The sequence below is a fragment of the Prionailurus viverrinus genome, chromosome B4, assembly GCF_022837055.1.
Source record: "Prionailurus viverrinus isolate Anna chromosome B4, UM_Priviv_1.0, whole genome shotgun sequence".
NCBI lineage: Eukaryota > Metazoa > Chordata > Mammalia > Carnivora > Felidae > Prionailurus > Prionailurus viverrinus.
The window spans coordinates 12,462,785-12,484,191 of NC_062567.1; the positions used below are offsets into that span (position 1 = coordinate 12,462,785).

General features: G+C 41.6%; 1 protein-coding gene across 2 annotated transcripts in view; it reads right to left on the bottom strand.

Annotated features, from left to right (window-relative positions):
• RSU1 (Ras suppressor protein 1) overlaps nt 1-21,407 on the bottom strand; it is a 203,702-nt gene that overhangs the window by 85,722 nt on the left and 96,573 nt on the right. For both annotated transcript variants that reach the window (XM_047867796.1, XM_047867795.1), the window contains one exon: nt 3,740-3,872. In XM_047867796.1, coding sequence (XP_047723752.1) covers nt 3,740-3,872 — 133 coding nt within the window. The remainder of the gene's footprint in view (nt 1-3,739; nt 3,873-21,407) is intronic.

The following is a 21,407-nucleotide window of genomic DNA, read 5'->3' on the forward strand; positions in this document are numbered from 1 at the left end:
GCGTTAGGAGGTGACCTTATGGCCTAAGGACAGCCTGAAAAATGCTAATGTACTTGCAGGGTTTGCTCCTCAAAAACTGGATGAGCGGCTTTTTTTAGGCAATGACACCAGCCAATATGTTCCCCTGGCTGAAAGTATGACAAATAACAAAGAACAGTCCCCACCTGAGAAATGAGTTGGAAGGCATGATGAATGCCCCAAGCGTGTTCTACAGCACGCTACCGTAACATGCTCCCGGCCACACCTACCCGCGTCTCCCCGGCCCCTGCTCCACTGCGCAAGTTCCTATCTTCCTCGTGTCAAATCCTCTCGGAACATTTTAATTCTTCCTCAACACTGATTGCACTGTTTGGTTTCCAATGTCCGAGGCTCCTCTTGGAGTCCATTAGAGCCTGGAAATCAGATAATCCGTCTTCTCCACCTGTCGCTGCTCTACACTCAGAAGGCCTCTGAGGATGTGCCTGGAACGTGAAGGTCGCTGTGAAAGTCGACCGCAGACATGAATGAAAACGAGACATGCCGGTGAGGTGTTTACTGATCTCACTTAGGAATGGGTCGATTGGTTAGAAAAAAGGAAAATAAGGAAGCAGAGGCGTTGGCAAGTAAGTGCCAAAGCAAAATGAAAATGTGCTTCCATGGGAGTCGTCTCAAGATCGATACACAAAAAAGGGACTTTTTGCTGGAAGGGGTCTATGTGGCTTACACAAAAAAGGACAAGCGAGAGTAGAAACTGCAGCTTTTAGAACGGAATATCTAAGGTGAAGGTGCTGAATGTGAAATTGGCTTTTTTGAAAAAAATATCTGTAATGAATAAACCAGCTCCTTCAAAGTCATCACATGCCCAGCTTAAAAAAAAAAAAAAGTAGCCAAGCACCTGCTTAATTAGAATAACATTTTTTCAGGTAGTTGATAAGGATGCAAAAGGTCCTCTAATTAGGAAGTGGCTGCTGAAAAAAATTAAAGAATTAAGTTGGGTTCTAGTTACATGAGGACACAGTAATGTACAGCTATTCATATAAAAGAGGTTCTTCCCTTTTATTTTATTTTTTAAGTTTACTTATTTTGAGAGAGAGAGAGAGAGAAAGCACGAGTCAGGGAAGGGCAGAAAGAGAGAATCCCAAGCAGGATCGTCACTGTCAGCACAGAGCCCTTCACGGGGCTCAAACCCACGAACCATGAGATCATGACCTGAGCCCAAGCCAAGAGTAGGAAGCTTAACCGACTGAGCCACTCAGGCGCCCCAAGAAGGCCTTACATTTTAACACTCAGTGAAACATAATGGTGGCATTTTTGTGTAAGTACTATCTTAAAAAAGACTGAGTCTGACTTAGCATCTAACTTAGTTAATAGGCCACGTGTTCAGCTAGTACGTTCAGTAAAGGAGTGAACACAGAAGATGTGGGAGAATGGGTGAAGGACAGAAAGCTGAAATACCAAGCCACTAACACTTCTCTCCTCCCTAAGGAGAAGGGGAGAACTCTGAGGGAATTCACCGAGGGTCCCTGCCCTTAAGGAGGTCACATCAAGTGTATCCTCCCAGTTGAGGCTCCCACAGACTCCTCTAAAAGCAGTGAACGTTGTACTAACTGGTCCCCCAAGAAAGGGGGTGATGACTCCCCTACGCTTACTTAAGCTTGTGGATGCTCATGTCACTGTATAAAGGATAACTTCGTTCTCCAGGAGGAAATCAGAACATAAGCCAGTGGGCAAATTGTTTACATTACTCTGATCCTCAAAACTAGGATGCTAGTAAGAGAGACGGGGCCAGAGGCAACAAATATGCTACTGATGAAAATGCTGTGTCATATACAGTCCCTTTCAAAGAGCCCACTAACGAACTCAATCGAAGCCATGGGCCTCATTCATCCAACATCCTAACCATGTTCAAATAACCAGAAATAGTTCGTAACATACAATAGTTTCCGTATGATGGTGATTAGTCAAGGACTTGGAGTTAACACAATATCCATCAATTCAAAACGTAATCTTTTAAAATGAAATTAAAATTAGAAGTGCCTTTATAGGCAATGTGCTCTAATACTCTATAGATTATAAATTAATGGATGATAAAATAAAACAGGGTTATCTAGAATGAAAAACAAATATTTTCCCCAGTTCTGAGTTCATAAAAGCTTGTTTGTGTATTTTTCTGTATGTTAAGGTATATACAATGATTTTCTGAAAAGATAACCTACAAACGAAGATCTATGGAGACTCCCATTTACTGAGAAAATATCAGACCTCTATCTAAAACTGATGATAGCAATGATTAACAATTTAAGAGGAAAAAAATGAACAATACGCTGCTCATTTGCAATTATATTTTCACACATTTTCATAATGAACTAATTTCCAAGGCTGAGCTATATTCATATTTAAAGACACTATATATATCATTGCAAGTAACTATGAGGCTCATGAAACAATAAAACACATCTTCTACTTCTCTCAGTTTACTCTTGAGGTAAGTCTTGAAAGGCATATTGTAAATGTCACGGTATCATCTTAAAAGAAACCTAAATCGTGCTTTAAGCGGCTTTCACATATGAGGATATGCTATCATTTCAGCAATTTAAGCGTATTTAATTTTAACACCATCGTTCTTCCCGGCTCATTTTCTCTGTGGCTCTGCCCGAGGCACACAGGACTACACCAAGTCCTAGATGTGAGACCAGGAACACGGTACACGGGAGGAGGGTCCAGAAGCACACAGCTGACAATCTACCGGCAGGGATTCTACCCTGTGGGCTAATCCTGACCCGATGCCCCAGCACGGACTCAGTGAGGCCTGTGTTGAGTGGGGGGGATTTTTTTAAGCCCCAAAAAGCAAACTCCTAACTGAATGTGACCTTTAATGATTCTCGCGCTCTTCTCTAGTAGCTGGGACGTGAAATTCTCAAAGGATGGTGCTGGACACAAAATCTGATTAAATCAGAGTATGGATTTTTTTTTTTTTTTTTCGGGTCTCTTCTGTATTTGTTTAACACTAGAAGGGACTAGATTTCACCATTAAGGATCGGGAAGCACTACGATAAATGATCATTTCAACTGAGGGATGGGGGTGGGATGAGGGGGAAATAACGTCAGAAGATGCAGGAACCAACAGGGCAAGTGGGGAGGGAAGAATTCCAGCAGCCCTTTGACACAACGAGGAAGAAAGAGGTGTGGACAGTTAGGCCCTAGGGCTGGCTCCCCAAGGTCGCCCTTGACCCAGGGCAAGGACTTAAGGGATTTTGATGCTGTGACTAAAGCTGGCTGGTTCCTCCTCCTCTTTTTCTGCCTTTTCTTTTTCTCTTAGAGAGATTATCATCTTGCTAGAGTAAGAGCTTCTAAAGAATAGAATGATGCTTTCCTAGTATCTCCTCCTAATGCTATAAATAAACTGCTTAACAATTTTGTTCGTAACATTTCTTATTCTTTGCATTCAAAGGAGAAAAAAGTACGCGCTGATCTTAATGTGTCTGGTGAATCTCGTTAGTGCCATGAATATGCAACCAATTTAATGCCTTAAAATTTTTCTCAACAACTGTGGTGTGAATTCCCCTTGAAAACGTCAATTAAGAATAATCTATAAATAACAGGGGCAATTACTACCTGTGGTTATTAATAAAACATTTAAAAATACTATAAGCTAACCGCCACCAATATGACAAGGTCATACGATAGTTTTTAAAAATGGCATAATTACAAATACTGTAAAACGACAGTCTACTAATTTAGAGAATCACAGTCTACTTACTATTTGTATGTCTCAGAACGGATATATTCAAACACGTGGGACACACCAAGCTGGAACTGGTCAGCAATGGGGGTAACCCAGGGATTGTTCTCTGCTTTGAACACTTGCTTCTGACCAGTTAAATCCAAGTTTCCTGAAATGATGGAAGGAAGAGAGGAGAGGTGATGTTCATTTCATCTAACACAAATCAGGTCTAAGGAGTCCTGCCCAGTAACCATGGCACAACCCAAAATACCTCTTGGATCATTTGAGTTGATTTTTTAAAAATGTTACTTCAAGTCCTTACTGGTATGCAAGAAATGTTAGTGATAGTACCCTGGCCCAAGAAATTAACAACAGAAGGAAGGAAGGAAGGAAGGAAGGAAGGAAGGGAGGAAGGGAGGGAGGGAGGGAGGGAGGGAGGGAGGGAGGGAGGGAGGAAGGAAAGAAGGAAGGAAAGAAGGGAGGGAGGGAGGGAGGGAGATAAAAAGGTAAGAAGGAAGGAAACCTGGAAGGTGTTCTCGCAAATGCAGCATATACTTTATTTTTCTAGGTATTTGTTACAGAGAAGGAAATGACCCATCCAAGACTGAAAGACACAATCCTTTTAGAACCTCCTGAAATTCTGTTTGACAATGTATATTATTGCTTGTCCAATCTCATCTAAACCCAATCCAATCAACATCACCATTCATCAAAGTAGACCATGAGTGAAGGAAGATAAGAACGTTGCCCAAGTAAAATTGTTGTATTACTCAGGGACCATAAGCACATCACAGAATCGGCACTAAATGAATCTCATTAACACAGAAATGCTGGAAACTCACATCTGTATACTCCTTACCAGCTGATGAATTAGCTTTAAAAACCATTTCTTCATTTGATTACCTAGCAATCCCTAAGGTCAATAATTGACATCGCTTATAGATGGAGAAATGGAAACATGACAAAATTAAGTAATATGTCCAAGCAGAAAATGTCAAAGTCGGGATTTGAGCCCAAGGCTCCTGACCCCAAATCTTGTATTCTTTCTACACTGTCTGGTGAAGCTTTCAGGTTACATATTCTAGACCAACCATGGATGAGTTAAGGAAGGTAGCATAACAAAGTCAGCAAGTGCCACCCATCTGAATATCATCTGTTAAGAGTCAGTTGACCTTTTTCCCCCCGTTTGGTATATTCAAAAATGGTAAAGGCTACGTGTGAAAGAGCTTCCCACCACACGCTTGCCTACGCAAGAGATAAGGACAGCACGGTGTTGGAGCAGCAGCGTATTCAGGTTGCTTGGCATCAGACTCACCAAAAGCCTTCCCCTAAAGGCCCTACTGAGGAAGTCCATTTTCAGACTCCCAGCCTGCAGGACAAGAGACTCACCGATTATTCTTCCCAAGATACATCCAACGTGCCTTGCCTGTCCAGTTTTGAAACTTTACTTGTCAATTGTGTCATAACTGATAACTCAGGATAAGGAAAACACATTCTGGGATGCAAGTATACCATGAAGCACATAATGTCCTAGCTGATCTGAACTTAAGAAATGCACAAACATTTGTACTGGGAAGATGGTGTAATATTTCTTCTTAAAACGATTGATGGTTTCAATTTGTCTTCTTCTTGTTATACGAACTTGTAACTATTCAGAAAAATAAAGAAAAGACCAAGATAAAAGTGATTACATTTAATAAAATGCTTCTCAAGAAAACAGATATTACCAAATATAATGAGTAATTCATCATTTTTCCAAAGCTACTTAGAATTTGTTGGTGTCAACTACAAAAATAAGCAGATAAATTTCTCTCCAAGATTATCAATATTGTCAGTTTCCTCATCCTAATGGTTAAACATCATTAGTCAGATATTAAATCATTGGGTAAATTAATAGGCTTTATTCTCTAAACCAGGAGTCAGAAAACTGCCTCAGACAAGTCAAAATCCCTGAGTTGTCCAAATTCTCTTAGCTGCATATCCTACTTGGGTGTGAGCTGTAAGTCCTGAGCTATTTGTTTTTATCTTCTCCTGGGGAGGGGTTTTAGCTTTCTAAGAATAAAAATTTGTATCTTGTTTAAATTCCCCTGTAATTATTTTTTTCTTTTAGGATATTGTTTGCTGTACTCTGTCCTCTCTTCCATATAATTCTATTACTTTTTCCAATTTTTTCTTTTCCTAAAAATGAATATAACATCTGAAAAAAAGTCTTCCGTTTAAAAACAATTCTAGGAGTGCCTAGGTGGCTCAGTCGGTTAAGTGGCTGACTGTTGATTTCAGTTCAGGTCATGATCTCACACTTCGTGGGATCGAGTCTCACGTCAGGCCCCATGCTGACAGCACAGAACCTGCTTAAGATTCTCTTCCTCCCTCTCCCCCCTCCCCTGCTCTCTCCCTCTCTCTCTAAAAATAAAAATAAAAACAATTCTAAAAGAGACAACAAAACCAATTCCATATTAAAAAAAAAATTTTTTTTAGTGTTTATTTATGAGAGAGAGAGAGAGAGAGAGAGCGCGCGCGCATGCGAGCAAGGGAGGGGCAGAGAGAAAGACACACAGAATCCGAAGCAGGTTCCAGGCTCTGAGCTGTCAGCACAGAGCCCGACACCGGGCTTGAACTCACGAACTGTGAGGTCATGACCTGAGCAGAAATCGGACGCTTAACCGACTAAGCTACCCAGGCACCCCAACAATCCCGTATTTCTTAAGTGGCCTGTTTTAAACGTACAGTGAATATGTTGTCCATTGTTCTTAGGAAGCATGGTCACTGAGGAAAGGCCCCACAGCAGGCAACGGTCACCATGGTATAGCAAATTCACTAATAAGCTGGGGGTGGAGGCAGTGGAAGTAAACACCTCTCTTAAAATCTTCACCCCATAAACAAGCTATGTTTATCCTGCCTCTGAGGCCTGCCCACTGACATCAGCATGAAATCAACTATGAAACAATAAATAACAGACATTTGGAAAAATATACGTATTCCAAAGTGGCTAAGAAAAAAAGGAAGAGAAGCCACAAAAGGCATGAATTGCACAAGGAAGCAAACCATTTCCTAAACAAGGGGATCTCCCTGTTAGTGGCTACTCTGACCTGAAGATCTTTCCTCCTTGTTCCCCAAATCATCTATCCTACTGAGAAACACAGGCTGAATTTCTAATGGGTATAATTTAATCTGGTGAACATCTGGGACTCCCCAACATTCCCATATCACCAGGAATTAATTCAACGGGATTGCTTTCTCTTAACATGTGGTTCAGACTAGTCTACGGAAGAAGAGGGGGAGGACGAGGGAAGGGAACTCGATACCTGGAGCACAGAGCACTTCTCACCATGCTGTGTTTTCAGGGCCCTGGGTCCATGTGAGAAAACTGTGGACCAGAGACAGTCTCCAGGAAAGACCCCACAGGCAATCCTCAGCTCGGGGATGACGTCCATGGGACAGTGAGAGAAAGAAGACTCTCTTTTCTCCTGGGCTGCATCATAAGCTTGCTTCCACCAAGGTCCAAGGGTTGTCCCGAAAATGCGGGAGTACAGGTATGCTATGAGCGAAGCAAATCTTAATGGATCATCTTTGAGCTTGAGATACAAGTACATGTCTCTGTGCGAAGGAAGAGCCTGCTTCCTACCACCTACCCACTCGGGAATGCACGGGGCCTCTTGTTAACTTATTAGCAGCCTCTTACGAAGCCGGCAGCCTTTTTAGTGGTAATCCTCTGAAAATCACATACTAAAGTTCTATGCTCCCTGACTGCCACACACGGAAGACAGAGCTAGAGGAGTAATGCCAAGAAAGGTCAGCCGTGTTCTCTGGGCCCTTTTGTCTGAAGCCTCTAACCCCCTGGAGATCTGTCAGTCCCTAGCAATGTCTCTATTTAAGCGCTGTCAACGGAGACAGAAGAGACGGAGGGGACTGCTAATGACGTCTGCTAACTGGAGCACACAGGAGCAGGAGACGCTGGATGCCAGCTAGACACGTACCCTTTGGGGAAAAGGAGTGCAAAAGTCGGGGTACAACACAAAGGATCATGGGATATTCATGAGCATTCTCGTTTCTACCACTTTACACTCATCTGTGCATTCCAGAGGGGGAGGGGACCTGGGGCACCCTCTCCCCCACCCCCATGTGCTTAATTTTAGTATCAAACACAGCTACTGAGTCAGATTCCCAGATCTTCACCGGGCTGCCAGAATTGGCAGGGAGTGATTCAAGTTCCCTGGGGGGAGGGGGCGACCCCAAACAATAGCTTGGTGGTCGGTGGTCGAAGCTGCTCTTTCCTTGTAAACAAAGAAGCAGGAAGACCATGTTTAACATCCACAGCAAACCCTAAAAGCAGACGACTGCTGCAGGTGACAGAGACTGAGATCGTGCAAGCCAAACCCGGGCACTGCCTCTTAGGAGCTCTAACCCGGCTCGGGGTAACAGGACGTGCTTATTTTGCTTTTCAACTTAATGTCATCGGCGGAGAGCACAATACCCGCCTCTGTGCGGCTGGAATCTTCCCAGCCGGCTATTTGTCTCCGGCCTCCCTACCTGCCGGTGTGCCGGCCCAGAATGCAGCAATTTCAGAAGGGGGTTAATATAATTAGAGTAAAGCTGGGCCATTATACTATGTGAAAAGATGACACCCGTCTCATATTGGCCTAGCAACAAGTTACCCTTGCCTCAGCAAAGCTCATCTGTCAGCTGTCGGAGGTAGGTTCCCTTTTAAGTAATAACATGCAGGAAGCGTCTCGCCCCCGCTGTCAGTCAGGATGCAATCCCCCTCACTGCCGCACGCTTCAGTGCGTCTAGTTAGGCGCCCTCGCCCAGCTCCTTTATTAGAAGCCCGAGCGGCGCTCTGGTGGTGTTCTAACAAGGATCAGGCAGCAGGATTAAGCACTGTGACAAAGAGGATCTAATAAGCTAGAAAGTGGTGCATCTACAGACAGGCTGGCTGGCTCCCAGACATAGATTCACTCTGCTCACTCTTCGGTGGGAAGGCCCGGGCCACAGGGGAAGCCAGCCAGCTCCGTGATTAGCGGTGACCCCCTGACCGAGGCTGCTATGAAGATCATATATCACTCAGAGGCTTATTCTGCAATCGCAAATTGGATTTGCCATTTTATTACCTGCAAAAGGACCACATATGCTTCTTTCCAAAGCGGCTGGTACAGTAAGCTTTGCCGTGCCACCGTAATTTTGTAAGCACTAAATCATGCAAAACAATTGTTCTCCTTGCTGGTTACAGATGGGATTGAATGCAATAGGCAATTGCGGCCCCATTAATAAACATGGTCATTTTCACTTACGGAAATTGGTTATTTTCATAATCACTCTGTTCAGAATTCTTCCTGTGTACTTGAAATTCTGAAACACGTGGCCGGTAAATATTATTTATCATATATTAGGAAATCCAGAGGATCTGGGCCAATTTTTCACACCATCGAAGCGGCATTCCCTTCTTTCGTAATTCCAAAATTCCACGGAGCGCTTTTTTAAATTAATGCACTCTAAAAGCCAGGTGCTCACTCCCAGAAATCTAAGGCCATGGTCTAACAAGGTAAAAGTAGCAAACCATGGCTGACTGGGCAGTCTATCATTAGTGTACTAGGTTCGCCCAAACGCAGGTAATTGATTTGCTCTGGAAGGGGTCTAGATGGGGCATTATGACAGCTGAAAGATCACCCCTGCTCCTCAGTGAATCCACACACTGAAGCTAACCACAAATGACTCCAACACAAAATACAAGCTACATTTACGGCTGCTCCATACATAAAGAGATACTCTACACCTAAATCTCTATAATTCTTATTACCACATACCATACCACTCATCGCAAAAGTACATGATTATAGGTAACAACTCAATATGGAAGGCTCCTACTTTTCCCCTTCTTTAGCAAAACACTTTACTGAATGGAAAATGATCATATGGCTCATAAAATAATGCTTACATTGTAACAGTAAATGTTTGTGGTAATAAAACACACTGGAAACAAACAGAATGTTCACCAACAGGTGAGAAGCAGAATAATGTATGTTCCAGCCCTACAGGTATGGAATGGATTTATTTGCATGTCCTGGCCTAGAAAGAGGTCTACAGTATAATTAAAAATAATAATAATAATGAGTATTCTAAATTTGCTCTTATTTTTGAAAAAAGTACCTCAAAAAAAATCCCATATATGTGCATGAGTAAATGTTTATGTGAAAAGTAAAAGAAGAAGGCACATACGTCAAATCGTGAATGTGGCTTTCCCTGAAGAGGGGAAGGTAAGGCAGGACAGGGATTTGAACCAGCAGAGCAAAGGATAAACTACTCATTTTCTCTTTTGAGAATTCCATGTGCTTACAAGTATGGATTATTTTTATAAGAAAAGCATAAAGTACTCTGAAAGGAAATGCCAAATACAATTTCAAAATACATGAAGCACATTAATTAGCACAAAGGAGCCCATCTTATTTAAAATGGCATCGTCCATGGGGCGCCTGGGTGGCTCAGTCGGTTGAGCGGCCGACTTCAGCTCAAGTCATGATCTCACACAGCTCGTGCGTTCGAGCCCGCGCTGGGCTCTGTGCTGACAGCTCGGAGCCTGGAGCCTGCTTCTGACTCTGTGTCTCCCTCTCTCTCTGCCCCCAACCCACTCACATTCTGTCTCTGTCTCTCTCAAAAGTAAATACACATTAAAAATAAAAAAATTAAATGGCATCATCCTACTGCAGTGAACACCAAACTTCGTAGATGATGGTCTATAAAGCCATAACTGGACTGAGAATCTAGATCTGAAGCTGCTTCTCCTTCTGGGCATCATCAATGCAATCAAAGTAAGCTGGGATGTCTCATGACAGCTCTCAAATTTATTCCGTGGGGAATTCGAGGCCACACTGTCATTCTGGCAATTGTCTGCTTAGCCTTTCTGGCAACACGTCATTCATTTAATACACCCAACGAATGCACTGCTGCTTTAGGATACATACTTAAATAGACAGCTGCTCTTCCGATCTTGTTGGGGAAGAGTACAATTTAAATAAAAAAAAAATAAATAATATCCTGCCAAATGGCTCCAACAAAGTGGCCTCTGATTTATATGTATCCCTGTGTACAAGGGTTCAGAAACCCTTTCACCAATGAAGAAAAATCGCATTTTACATAGGTTTCCCTCTGATACTCTTCTTGGCCATTTGAGATCTGTGTTCCAGGGTCAGATGGAAAAAGGGGGCCCTCGGTCACTTATAAACATGACGGCCCAACAATGGAACCGCAGCAGCCCCAATACACACCACCATGGTTGTTTCTTCCTGCAAGGCACCTTCTATGGATGTTAAATAAATAATTCGTGTTTTAACCTGCTGCTCACATAGGATTTCCCAATCACCCTTTCAAATGTGGGAGGTAATCTCATTTGTGCTTGCCAGATTTCCCTTTGTTATGTAATGCTACCAAGGGTAGACAGAAGCCCAGGAGATCTGGCCAGAGGACCTGGCTCCCGATCCCAAATAGCACGCATCAACTTTGTGACAGACACGTTTGGGGTCAATCTTTGTTCTTTTTTTCTGAGGTTTGCCTTCCTCAGCTGTCCTGTGGGGATAACAGCACCAACTGATAGGACTACAGACAAGAGCCAACAAGTGTACAGAATGGTTCTGTAAACTGGAAAGCACTATGTACACTATGCTCCTCGTTATTATTATTTCAAGTGAAATCTGCAAAGGAGTGAAATGTATACTCAAAAACAATGTGCCTAAAGTGGGTTTGCTGAATGAATTTATAACCCCCGGAAACAGGAGGTGCCCTAAGTCAGTTATTTTCTATGCGGTGACAATCTTACGAGCAAGGGGCCCTGTTCATGATCTTCTCAAGGGTCTGTGATTGAAAGGAGAGGAAAAATAAAATTTAGCAACACTGATTTCATTTCCTGGAAGTCTGAATGATGTCTAAACAGCAGCAGTCTGAGGCACCCTCCTGGAGTCAGTTCCCAGAGTACACTGGGGGCACCCACCGTGCCCCTAGCCCTCATTCTCTCCATTCTAATTCCCGAGTTCAGGACATCCTTATGACTGCCTGGGAAGCTAGGAATGTCAACACCGAGGGAGCTTCCGTTACCCTGGAGACTCCAGAAGTCACTAATTAATGCAACATAAACTAAAATAAATTTATGCTCAAAGAATAAGTTTCAGTATAATTTTTTTTATTTATTTTGAAAGAGAGCAAGTGAGCAGGGGAGGGGCAGAGAGAGAGAAGGAGAGAATCCCAAGGAGACTCTGCACAGTCCGTGTAGAGCTCGATGCAGGGAATGAACTTGAACAAACCATAAGACTGTGACCCGAGCCAAAATCAAGAGTTGGACACTTAAGTGACTGAGTGAGCCACGAAGGTGCCCTTCAGTATCATAACTTTTAACAGGATTGATAAATATATCACAAACCAGCCTTCACCATAGCTGTTTAAGATAACTGTATACAGAAAGGTCACCTTCTTGATGAAACTTTTTTTTTCAGCCAGTGTAGCATTCAGTTCTTTTATCTCAGGTTCCTTCAACAATTCCCTCATTAGCAAGATTTAATATTTATAATAGCATTACCTAATTGATTTGTGATACTGCAGACAGGAACAATTTGTTGTTTTCTTCCTTGAAGGCCCTCTAGTCCCTAGTTAATCCCTACAGGTATATGGGGCTCACCATCACATCCACGTTGCCTAGTTATTTTTGTTCCATAGCACACCTTTAGAAGACCTGCAACTCCCTTTCAATGAAAAATATGGAGTCTTGAAGAAGTAAGGAGCAGGCTGTATAAGAAGAGTAAACTGTATAAATTAACATCATTAGCATGTAAGAAACAAAATCCAAGACAGCATCTACTGTTCATGCTTGTGAACACAGAAGTATAAGGAAACGCAAAGACTAGAAGACAGTGAGTTCTATCCTCTTCACTTGCAGTTCATAAACATCCTCCTCTCCAATTAGTACATATTCAAAAAGCCTGGGGCTCCCAGGGTTGGCCAAGGGTCGAGAATTAGACAGTTCCCAATATGGCTGGTCGGAGTACAAAATGGCACCTCTTTACGGAAAGGTAATTTGGCAATATATATTCAGAGCTATAAAAATGTTCATACTGTTTGACCTAGTAATTCCATCCTGGTAATAAATTTATGCTAAGGAAATGATCATAGATATCCCCAGTGATTTATGAATACAAATTTTCAACTCAGTGTTGCTTATGTTCCTCCTCAACATCTGTAAACAACTCAGATGTCTAAGGGCTTGGTTAACAAATTATAAACACTCATATTATGTAGCCACGTGATTAAAAATGTTTTCAAATAAAATTTAATGACATACAGTGATGATCATGACTTAATACTGAACTGAACACAAGAGGCTATTGAACTCATAAAGTATGGTAGGTTTTTTTTTTTTTTAAATAGGTATTTACACATACACGTAAGGAAAAAGGCTAAAAAAATACACATAAGTACCAACACACAAGAATAGAGAAAAGGTGGGAGGGAAGTACACTCAGAATCCTAACAGTGGTCATTTCTAAACGACAGGATCAAGAAAGTTACCCCTTTCTGTGTTTCTCAGATTTTCTAAAGCAGTGGTTCTCAAACTTGGGTGTGCATCCAAATTTCCTGGAGGCCTTATTAGAACTTACAGAGCTTGTGATTTAATAAGACTTGGGGCACACAAGAAACAACAGGGGTTGGTGAGAATGTGGAGACAAAGGAATCCTTGTGCACTGTTGGTGGGAATGCAAACCGGCGCAGCCACCATGGAAAACAGAATGGATGTTCCTCCTGAAGTTAAAAATAGAAGTATCCTATGATCCAGTAATCACACTACTGGGTATTTACCCAAAAAACAGTAAAACACTAATTTGGAAAGATGTATGCACCCTTATGTTTACTGTAGCATTATTTACAATAGCCAAGATATGGAAGCAGTCCAGGTATCCATCAACAGATGGATAAAAAAGATGTGGTACACACACACACAACAGAATATTACTCAGCCATAAAAAAGAATGAAATCTTCCCATCTGCAACAACATGGAGGATCTAGAGAGCATTATGCTAAGTGAAATAAGTCAGAGAAAGAGAAATATCACAGGATTTCACTCTAACGCGCAGCCTAAGAAACAACACAAAGATAAACAGAAAGCAAAGAAACAAACAAAGACAAACAAAGAAAAACAGAGGCCAACCAAAAAGATGGAACTTAACTCTAGAAAACAAACTGATGGTTCTTACCAGAGGGAAGGTGGTGGGGCCAAGGAATGAGTGAAACAGGTGAAGGGGATTAAGAGTACACATATCATGATGAGCAATGAATAACATAAAACTGTTAAAAAACACTATATTGTACACCTGAAACTAATAGAACACTGTATGTTAACTATTCTGGATTAAAATTTAAAAAAAAAGTAGGTTAAAGCAATATAGAAAATAAATTTATTTATTTATTTATTTATTTATTTATTTATTTATTTATTTATTTATTTATTTTTAAAAAGACTTGGGTGAGGCCCAAGAGTTTCCATTTCTAACAAGTTCTTACGGGCAGATGATGTTTCTCATGGAGACCACACTCAGAAAAAAGTCACTACTGATAACCGTAATTAGAAATTAGAAATAACTGTATAATGTGTAGGCATTTTAAATATAGACAATTATATCTGTCAATTACTCCTCAATAAAGTTAAAAAAATTTGATCAAAGGTTTTTTAAATTTTAAATAAAGCAGCCAAAAAGTAATAAATCTTGACTACTGAGAAAGAAATCTAAATTTTAGACAATATTACTAGTACTATTAAAGACGTCAAAAAAAAAAACCCCACAGATCAATGAATACTCACCATTACCATCATTTTCATCGCTGTAATTACAATAGCTCTTATTTGCAGAGTGTGTACCATATACCGGTCGTAGCTTCAGGCGCTTTGCGTACACGTTATTCTAAGCAGTTACTAAGATCTTGCATGGAAAGTATTATCATCTCATTTAAGAAAAGCAACAACATTCAGGGCGGTTAAGATCCATATCCAAGGTCACATGAGTAGTACAAGGCAGAGCTGGGATTCAAAGGCCAATTTATCTGGGCTCTTGGTCTTTCCAGGACAGGACACGCATCTCCTACCGCAAAAAGGTATTGATTGAGGAAGCACTGGAACAGTCAATAACTTGACCAGGTTTAATGAGCACCAGGGAGGCATCTGTGGAAATACACTCTTTACCTCCCTCACAGGTCTAGTATTCCATTATCAGAACCATTATCTTAAAGGTTGAAAGCCTAGTTGCCTCTAGGTTATTTTCTTTTTATATTAAAACACCCTGGTAGAGTAATGCATTATTAGGCTGATACACTTTCATTAACAGGACAGAGTGACTACTTTTAAGAGGTAGCATTAATACAGACAGGCATGCACTTCCCTATTCGCCCTTTTTACTCAAAATCTGCAACTATGCTTTGAGGTGGCTCATGTACAAACACACTGACTGTAACATTACTTATACGGAAGCTGATCAAGATCGAGATGTCAGTTTAACTCAGAAGCCCATTCAGGGAAGTTGGGAGGGAGGGGTCTTGTGGGGATGGAGTCTTAAACATATGTAGATTTCTATGCGATTTTATTTTCCAAATCATGTGAAAAGAGGAAATGACTGCTTAGATAACTTTATAGGACATAAAAAGCCAGAGAAATAGAAACTGATTCAATTAGTGTGAATACGACCCCATCATCCTAATAATAATACTAATGGTGGGGAGCCTGGTAGCTCAGTTGGTTGAGCATCCGACTTCAGTTCAGGTCAGGATCTCCCTGTTCTTGAGTTCAAGCCCTGCATCAGACTCACTGTTGTCAGCGTGGAGCCCACCTCACATCTCTGTCCTCCTCTCTCTGCCCCTCCCCTGCACTTTCTCTCTCTCTAAAATAAACATTAAAAACAACAGTAATAATAATTGTAATGACCTTTCCAAAAGGCAACAACTTGTTTAAAGGCTAACCTCAAAAACGGTTACTAAAAAAGTATGGCAATTGTTCCGCCAACAGGACCAGGACTGAAGTTTAAGTGTCATTGTAATATATTACCTGGTACTTGCTCATGAGGAAGTATGACACGAAATTAATTTTATTTTTTATTTATATATAAATACCCCTGAATCCAACTTTATTAAAGGTTAAGTAAGGGATCAATCTACTACACAGAACCTAAACTTAAGTTATATGTAAAAATGGCTTGTTTCGGCTTTGCTCCTCACTCTGGAGCTTATATTTTTATTACTTTGGTGCCAGGTGCCATGCTCTCTGCAGAGGCTGTAGGTGGTAGGAGTGTGGATATTATGTCACATAAAATATGTACTAAGATAATTAAGAATCGTGAGTGACACAAATGCTAAAACTACATGAAAAACTGCAACAATTGTAACTTAATTTCCAGTGAACTCAAAATTACTCATGCTAAAAGAAACCCCAAATGTTTTTTAGGTAATGTACTAACAGCCCATTTTAATAAGTTTTGATGAACTTACTTTTGCTTATTTTCAAGTGTAACAATAATAGCTTAGAACCAAGATGTAATGGAAAGAAAATCACAACTATCTTGAAGTGGTATTTCCATGTGTGTAAATACACACATGCATGTACGTACCCACATACACACTCACCCTACTGTAGGATCTGACAAATAAAAGCAAAGACTACATCCAAAAGCAGAAAAGCCGTACAGTTGTGGGGAGCGGGGGGAAGTTCAAAAAATGGTAAGTTTCTACTTTTACAGATACCTATATACTTCTTTTTCAGTATAAGTGATATAAGGCAAATAAACATCCCAAACTAATATAAACAAGAGGACCTTACTGTCTGGTGCTAATCCAGAGTCAAGCACAGGCCAAGGATACAAGCTGATGACTATGTTAAAAAAATTTAATAATAAGCCTTAAGAGACAGAAAAGCCAAAGGACTATACAACTCAAGGTACAAAAGTCTGCCCCACTTCCCAAAGCTCTACTTAGACAATTTGCCATTCCTAATGCACGAAGGAAGTATTAACTATAAATAACCGAGAGAAAATGGAGATCTACCACAATTTGGGATTTGGGTGAGGATGATCACATCATGAATTTGTTTCCAGTATTTTTGGAAAGCCAACTGTCTTGGGTTAAAAATATGAAATCCTGTCACAGTTAACAAACAATAAAAAAGGAAAGTACTATGATACTCTACGCAAGGGAAAAACAATCAACAACTACGAGACAGTTTTCAGTGTGTGAAGGTGTTTCAGAGACTCAATTTATTTACCGAAGAATAGAGTTTGAATTAGCCAAGTCCTGGCTTGGTTCCAGGCAGTGGCACTTCGCAACAAGTGTCGTGATTGCTACTGGTTTACACAGCGTGGTCTATCGGCAAACTCCATCTTGCTACTGTCAAGAGTCAGACTATCCTGAGAGTCCTTAACCATTATCATCATAAACACTTATCAGAAGAAAAGAGAAACAGAATTAATGTCTTTCCAATGACACCACCTGTTTAAAACACAAAATAACCACCTTAACAAGTAAATAATTGATACGAGACATTTTTGACGCTATTTGAATTTATTATTTTATTTGATCTTCACCACCCGGAGACCTAAAGAGATGTTCACAAGGGAAACATTTTTGCTTGGTAGTAAATTTGACATCAACAAATAACAACAAATGGTGTCTGTCCTATGGCTTCAGCAAGAGCCAGGTCCCTCTCTTCAATAATGCAAATTTATAAGAGTAAGAGGCAAACCTAGAATAAATAAAGTAGGCTCTGCGCAGTGGTCAGAACGGCGGCTTCAATTTTTAAACAACTGTGTTTTACAAACGGTATTGTGGGGGCACCTGGGTGGCTCAGCTGGCTAAGACTGTCTGACTCTTGATCTTGGCTCAGGTCACGATCTCATGGTTCGTGAGTTTGAGCCCTGTGTCGGGCTCTGGGCTGACAGCTCAGAGCCTGCTTGGGATGGTCTCTCTCTCTCTCTCTCTCTCTCTCTCTGCCCCTTCCCCGCTTGCACACTCTCTCTCTCAAAATAAATTAACTTAAAAAAAATTTTTTTTAATCATTCACAGGACATTCATACTCACTTTCCATCAACAATGTGTGACTTACTTGGGACGACCATGAGCAAACATACCACAGAGTTTCTTGCTTCTACACCTACCTCCATGCTTTCTCCCCTGTGCCTCCTGACAAAAACCTCATTCCATGTCACCTCTTCAGGGAAGCCTGCCTGGACTTCTCCACAGAAATCTGAGCCCTATGATTTTTGTCTATCACAGCACTTATTTGTTTTGCAGTACTTATTACATTGTATAATTTTTTCCTCGGTTGTTTTTTTCCTTTGGTCTGTTTTTCCACCTCCACTGGAAGCTCCGTGGGCACAGAAGCTCTTATCGAGGGTCTTGCTCTGTGAGGTGCAAGACCCTCTGTGCTCCTCTCACAGCAGCGGCTGCTGTGTCTACACTCCCATTACATAACCAAAGGGGAATTACAACCAAATTGTTTCCGTTTCAGAGTCCTTCATGAAATAGGGTGGGCATTTTGTCTTACATGTTTTTCTTTTCCTGGTGTCTTATGCATAATGGTGATGCGTTTCTCCAACGGGATGAGAGGTGGTCCCTCTCCGGGTGCCTTTCACCTGAACTGGGATAGAGTTTTAAAGGCAACTATACACTTGTCTACCGACACTTCATCCCAGGCCCACCACAGATTGCGACGTGTCCCCTTCTGTCCCACTTGACAGTAATGACTGGCACTGGAGACGTCACTGAGCTGGGCATGGAAAGACTACCTGGGAGGGGGAGAAGAAACACTAACAGCAATGCAGCAGGCTCTCACAGGTACGTCGAATCAGCAGACTATCCGTGTTTATTCCCAGCGTGCACAATGGCTTAAGTGATAAGCACATAATCTGAAAATGAGGAAAATGCTTCTTGGATCTCTGCATCACCAACTAGCCTAGATGCCTCAACCATAGCATCTCAAAGGTATCTGAGAAGGGGCCACACAGTTAAGGAACAGGAGGTTCAGAGAGGATTCTGTCGTTTCCTGAAGGCGCATGGCAACATTGAGATTCACACCAAGGTCTGCTCCTTCCTACATGCCACGGTCAGTCGTCAGGAAGGACTAGTTTGTCTGTTTGCTCATTCTTGCCCATTTTTCTTCCTTCCTCTCTCTTCCCTTTTCAAGAAAAAACCACAGTGACAATATAAACACACTTTCAAGTATGTTGGGGTCAGCACAAAATAGCCCACTATGCCTAGAACAGCACCTAACCATGGTTGTGATGTAAAACGTAGCTTATCCCATAAATTATTCTAGAAGACAAATACTTATATATACATATGTGTTTCAGAAACACGTCTGCAAATATCAATACCAAATAAAAATCAAATAGGAAACAGAAATGCACAGAATCACTGAGTACAGACAGTAGCTGAATTACACAGATGATCTTCATTTCACAATACAAAACAGTATGTATGATACCAATAAGAATGTTTAGGGAATGAAAACGTCCTGAGGCTTTTACAGCTAACTCAGGTTCAGGTTCAGGAGAAAACCTTCCTTATTTCTCGCTAAACATTTTCTCACGTACTAGAGGTTTCTTATTAAGACTCCTACACGGAAAATGAATTACGCCAAGGACTGCAATTCTCTTTCACGTGTTGTTTATGTGCACCCACGTGACTTTAGAGATTACACAGGTTTCAGAAGTGATTTTATATGCCACCACAGTCCTATGCCGGGACTGCCGTCCAAAACAGCACTAGACTAGGTGCCTTATACAACACAAGGTTATTTTTTCACGGTTCTGGAGGCCAGAAGCCTAAGATCAAGGTGTTGGCAGATGTGGTTTCTCCTGAGGCCTTGCTCCTTGGCTTCTAGATGGCCACCTTCCAGCTGTGAACTCACATGGCCTGTGGGAGTACCAGCCTGGTGTCTCTGTGTCCAAATTTTCTCTTCTTAAAAGATACAAGTCAAATTGGATTAGGGCCTCATTTTAACTTAATTACCTCCTTAAAGACCCTATCTCCAAAGAAAGTCACATTCTAAGGTGTTAGGTCTCCAGCATATGAATCTTGGTGGGGGTGGCGGTATGGATGGGCATGGAAACCAGTTCAGCCTGTAACAGCCACTGTCTCCATTTTCTTAATAGTCAAGCGGCTGGAGTTTCAGAAAGGCTGCCCTACATATCTGTTTTTGATTAATCAAGGTACTTATCCACTCACAAAAACTTGTTTAGTAGAGTTTATGTCCCAAAGATAAGAAAACTTGTCCCCAATGAGCTTGTGGTCTAGTGGTTCAAATGAATACAAAACAGAGATAATTACAACACAGTAAGCCCTTGATTCAGAGTGGAAATGGAGGCAGAGGGTAGGACCAACGCAGGGCGTGACTCTTAACAGGATCTTAGTGGAGTCTCCAGAAAAAGGGGACAGGGGCAAAAAGCAGAAATCACAATGACAACAGGAAGACTGGGAGCTTTGTCTGGAAAGGCAGGCAGGGGGCGCTAGATCACGGGAAGCCTTATCTGGAGCACCTGGGGCTTTATCTGCGTGTGCTTACACCAATGGAAGGTTTAAAGCAGGAAAGCCACAGCTCACATCTCCACAGACTACACAGGTCAGTCATTTGGTGCAAAACAACGGTCTTTGCCGCAGAGGCACTCTGGTATGTGGCATGAGCCCTTAGCGGCTTCCTAAGCCATGTCCTACACGGATTTGTTACTGAGAGTCGAATGATTTATAAAATGTTCTTTAAAAATCAGGCTGGATCTGCGACCAGCTCTATAATGTCAACATGCTTATACACTCGGGTGAGAAATGGATGGAGAACAGCCAGTGTACCGATAACCGCAAGAGAAGAAACAATGCTCGGGGCGATCCTTATCCATTTCCATATACGGTATTTCCATTCAAATCCCAGATACATTTAACTAAGACTCTAGACAGATCACACATGCTCTCCTCTGCATGATGAAGAACGTTAAGTGTTTACCTCCCAGGGTTATTAAGGGACTAGAATGGTTAATAAATGTACAGCTCTCGGAACGCTGTCTAACACACAGCAGTATAACAGAAATATACTCTATTACTATCACAGCGATTGATACTGCTCTACCGTTAAAGACGGTGAGAAGTTCTGATCTAGAAAAGTGATGTGACTCTTATGCGGATCCTGAGAAACTTAACAGAAACCCATGGGGGAGGGGAAGGAAAAAAAAAAAAAAAAGAGGTTAGAGTGGGAGAGAACCAAAGCATAAGAGACTCTTAAAAACTGAGAACTGAGGGCTGATGGGGGGTGGGAGGGAGGGGAGGGTGGGTGATGGGTATTGAAGAGGGCATCTTTTGGGATGAGCACTGGGTGTTGTATGGAAACCAATTTGACAATAAATTTCAAAAAAAAAAAAAAGAAAAGACAAGAAAAGTGACGTGAAAAACCCTAAGAATGGACACCCTGGCTTTTACACGGCAAACACATGAAGAGTGTTTTTCACTCTTTGACACAGTTGTGTCTTCGACACAATTCAGGAAGAGAAGAACACTATTTCAAACATGATGTGACGGACCTATGGGATATCAACGTGGAAACGGTCACAGGTATAGGGTATAGGGCCTGCATTCTCAGGTAAGAGGAAGAGCTAGCTGGAGATCATGAAGGTGGAACTCATAAGTAATACAATACACAGCAAGTTA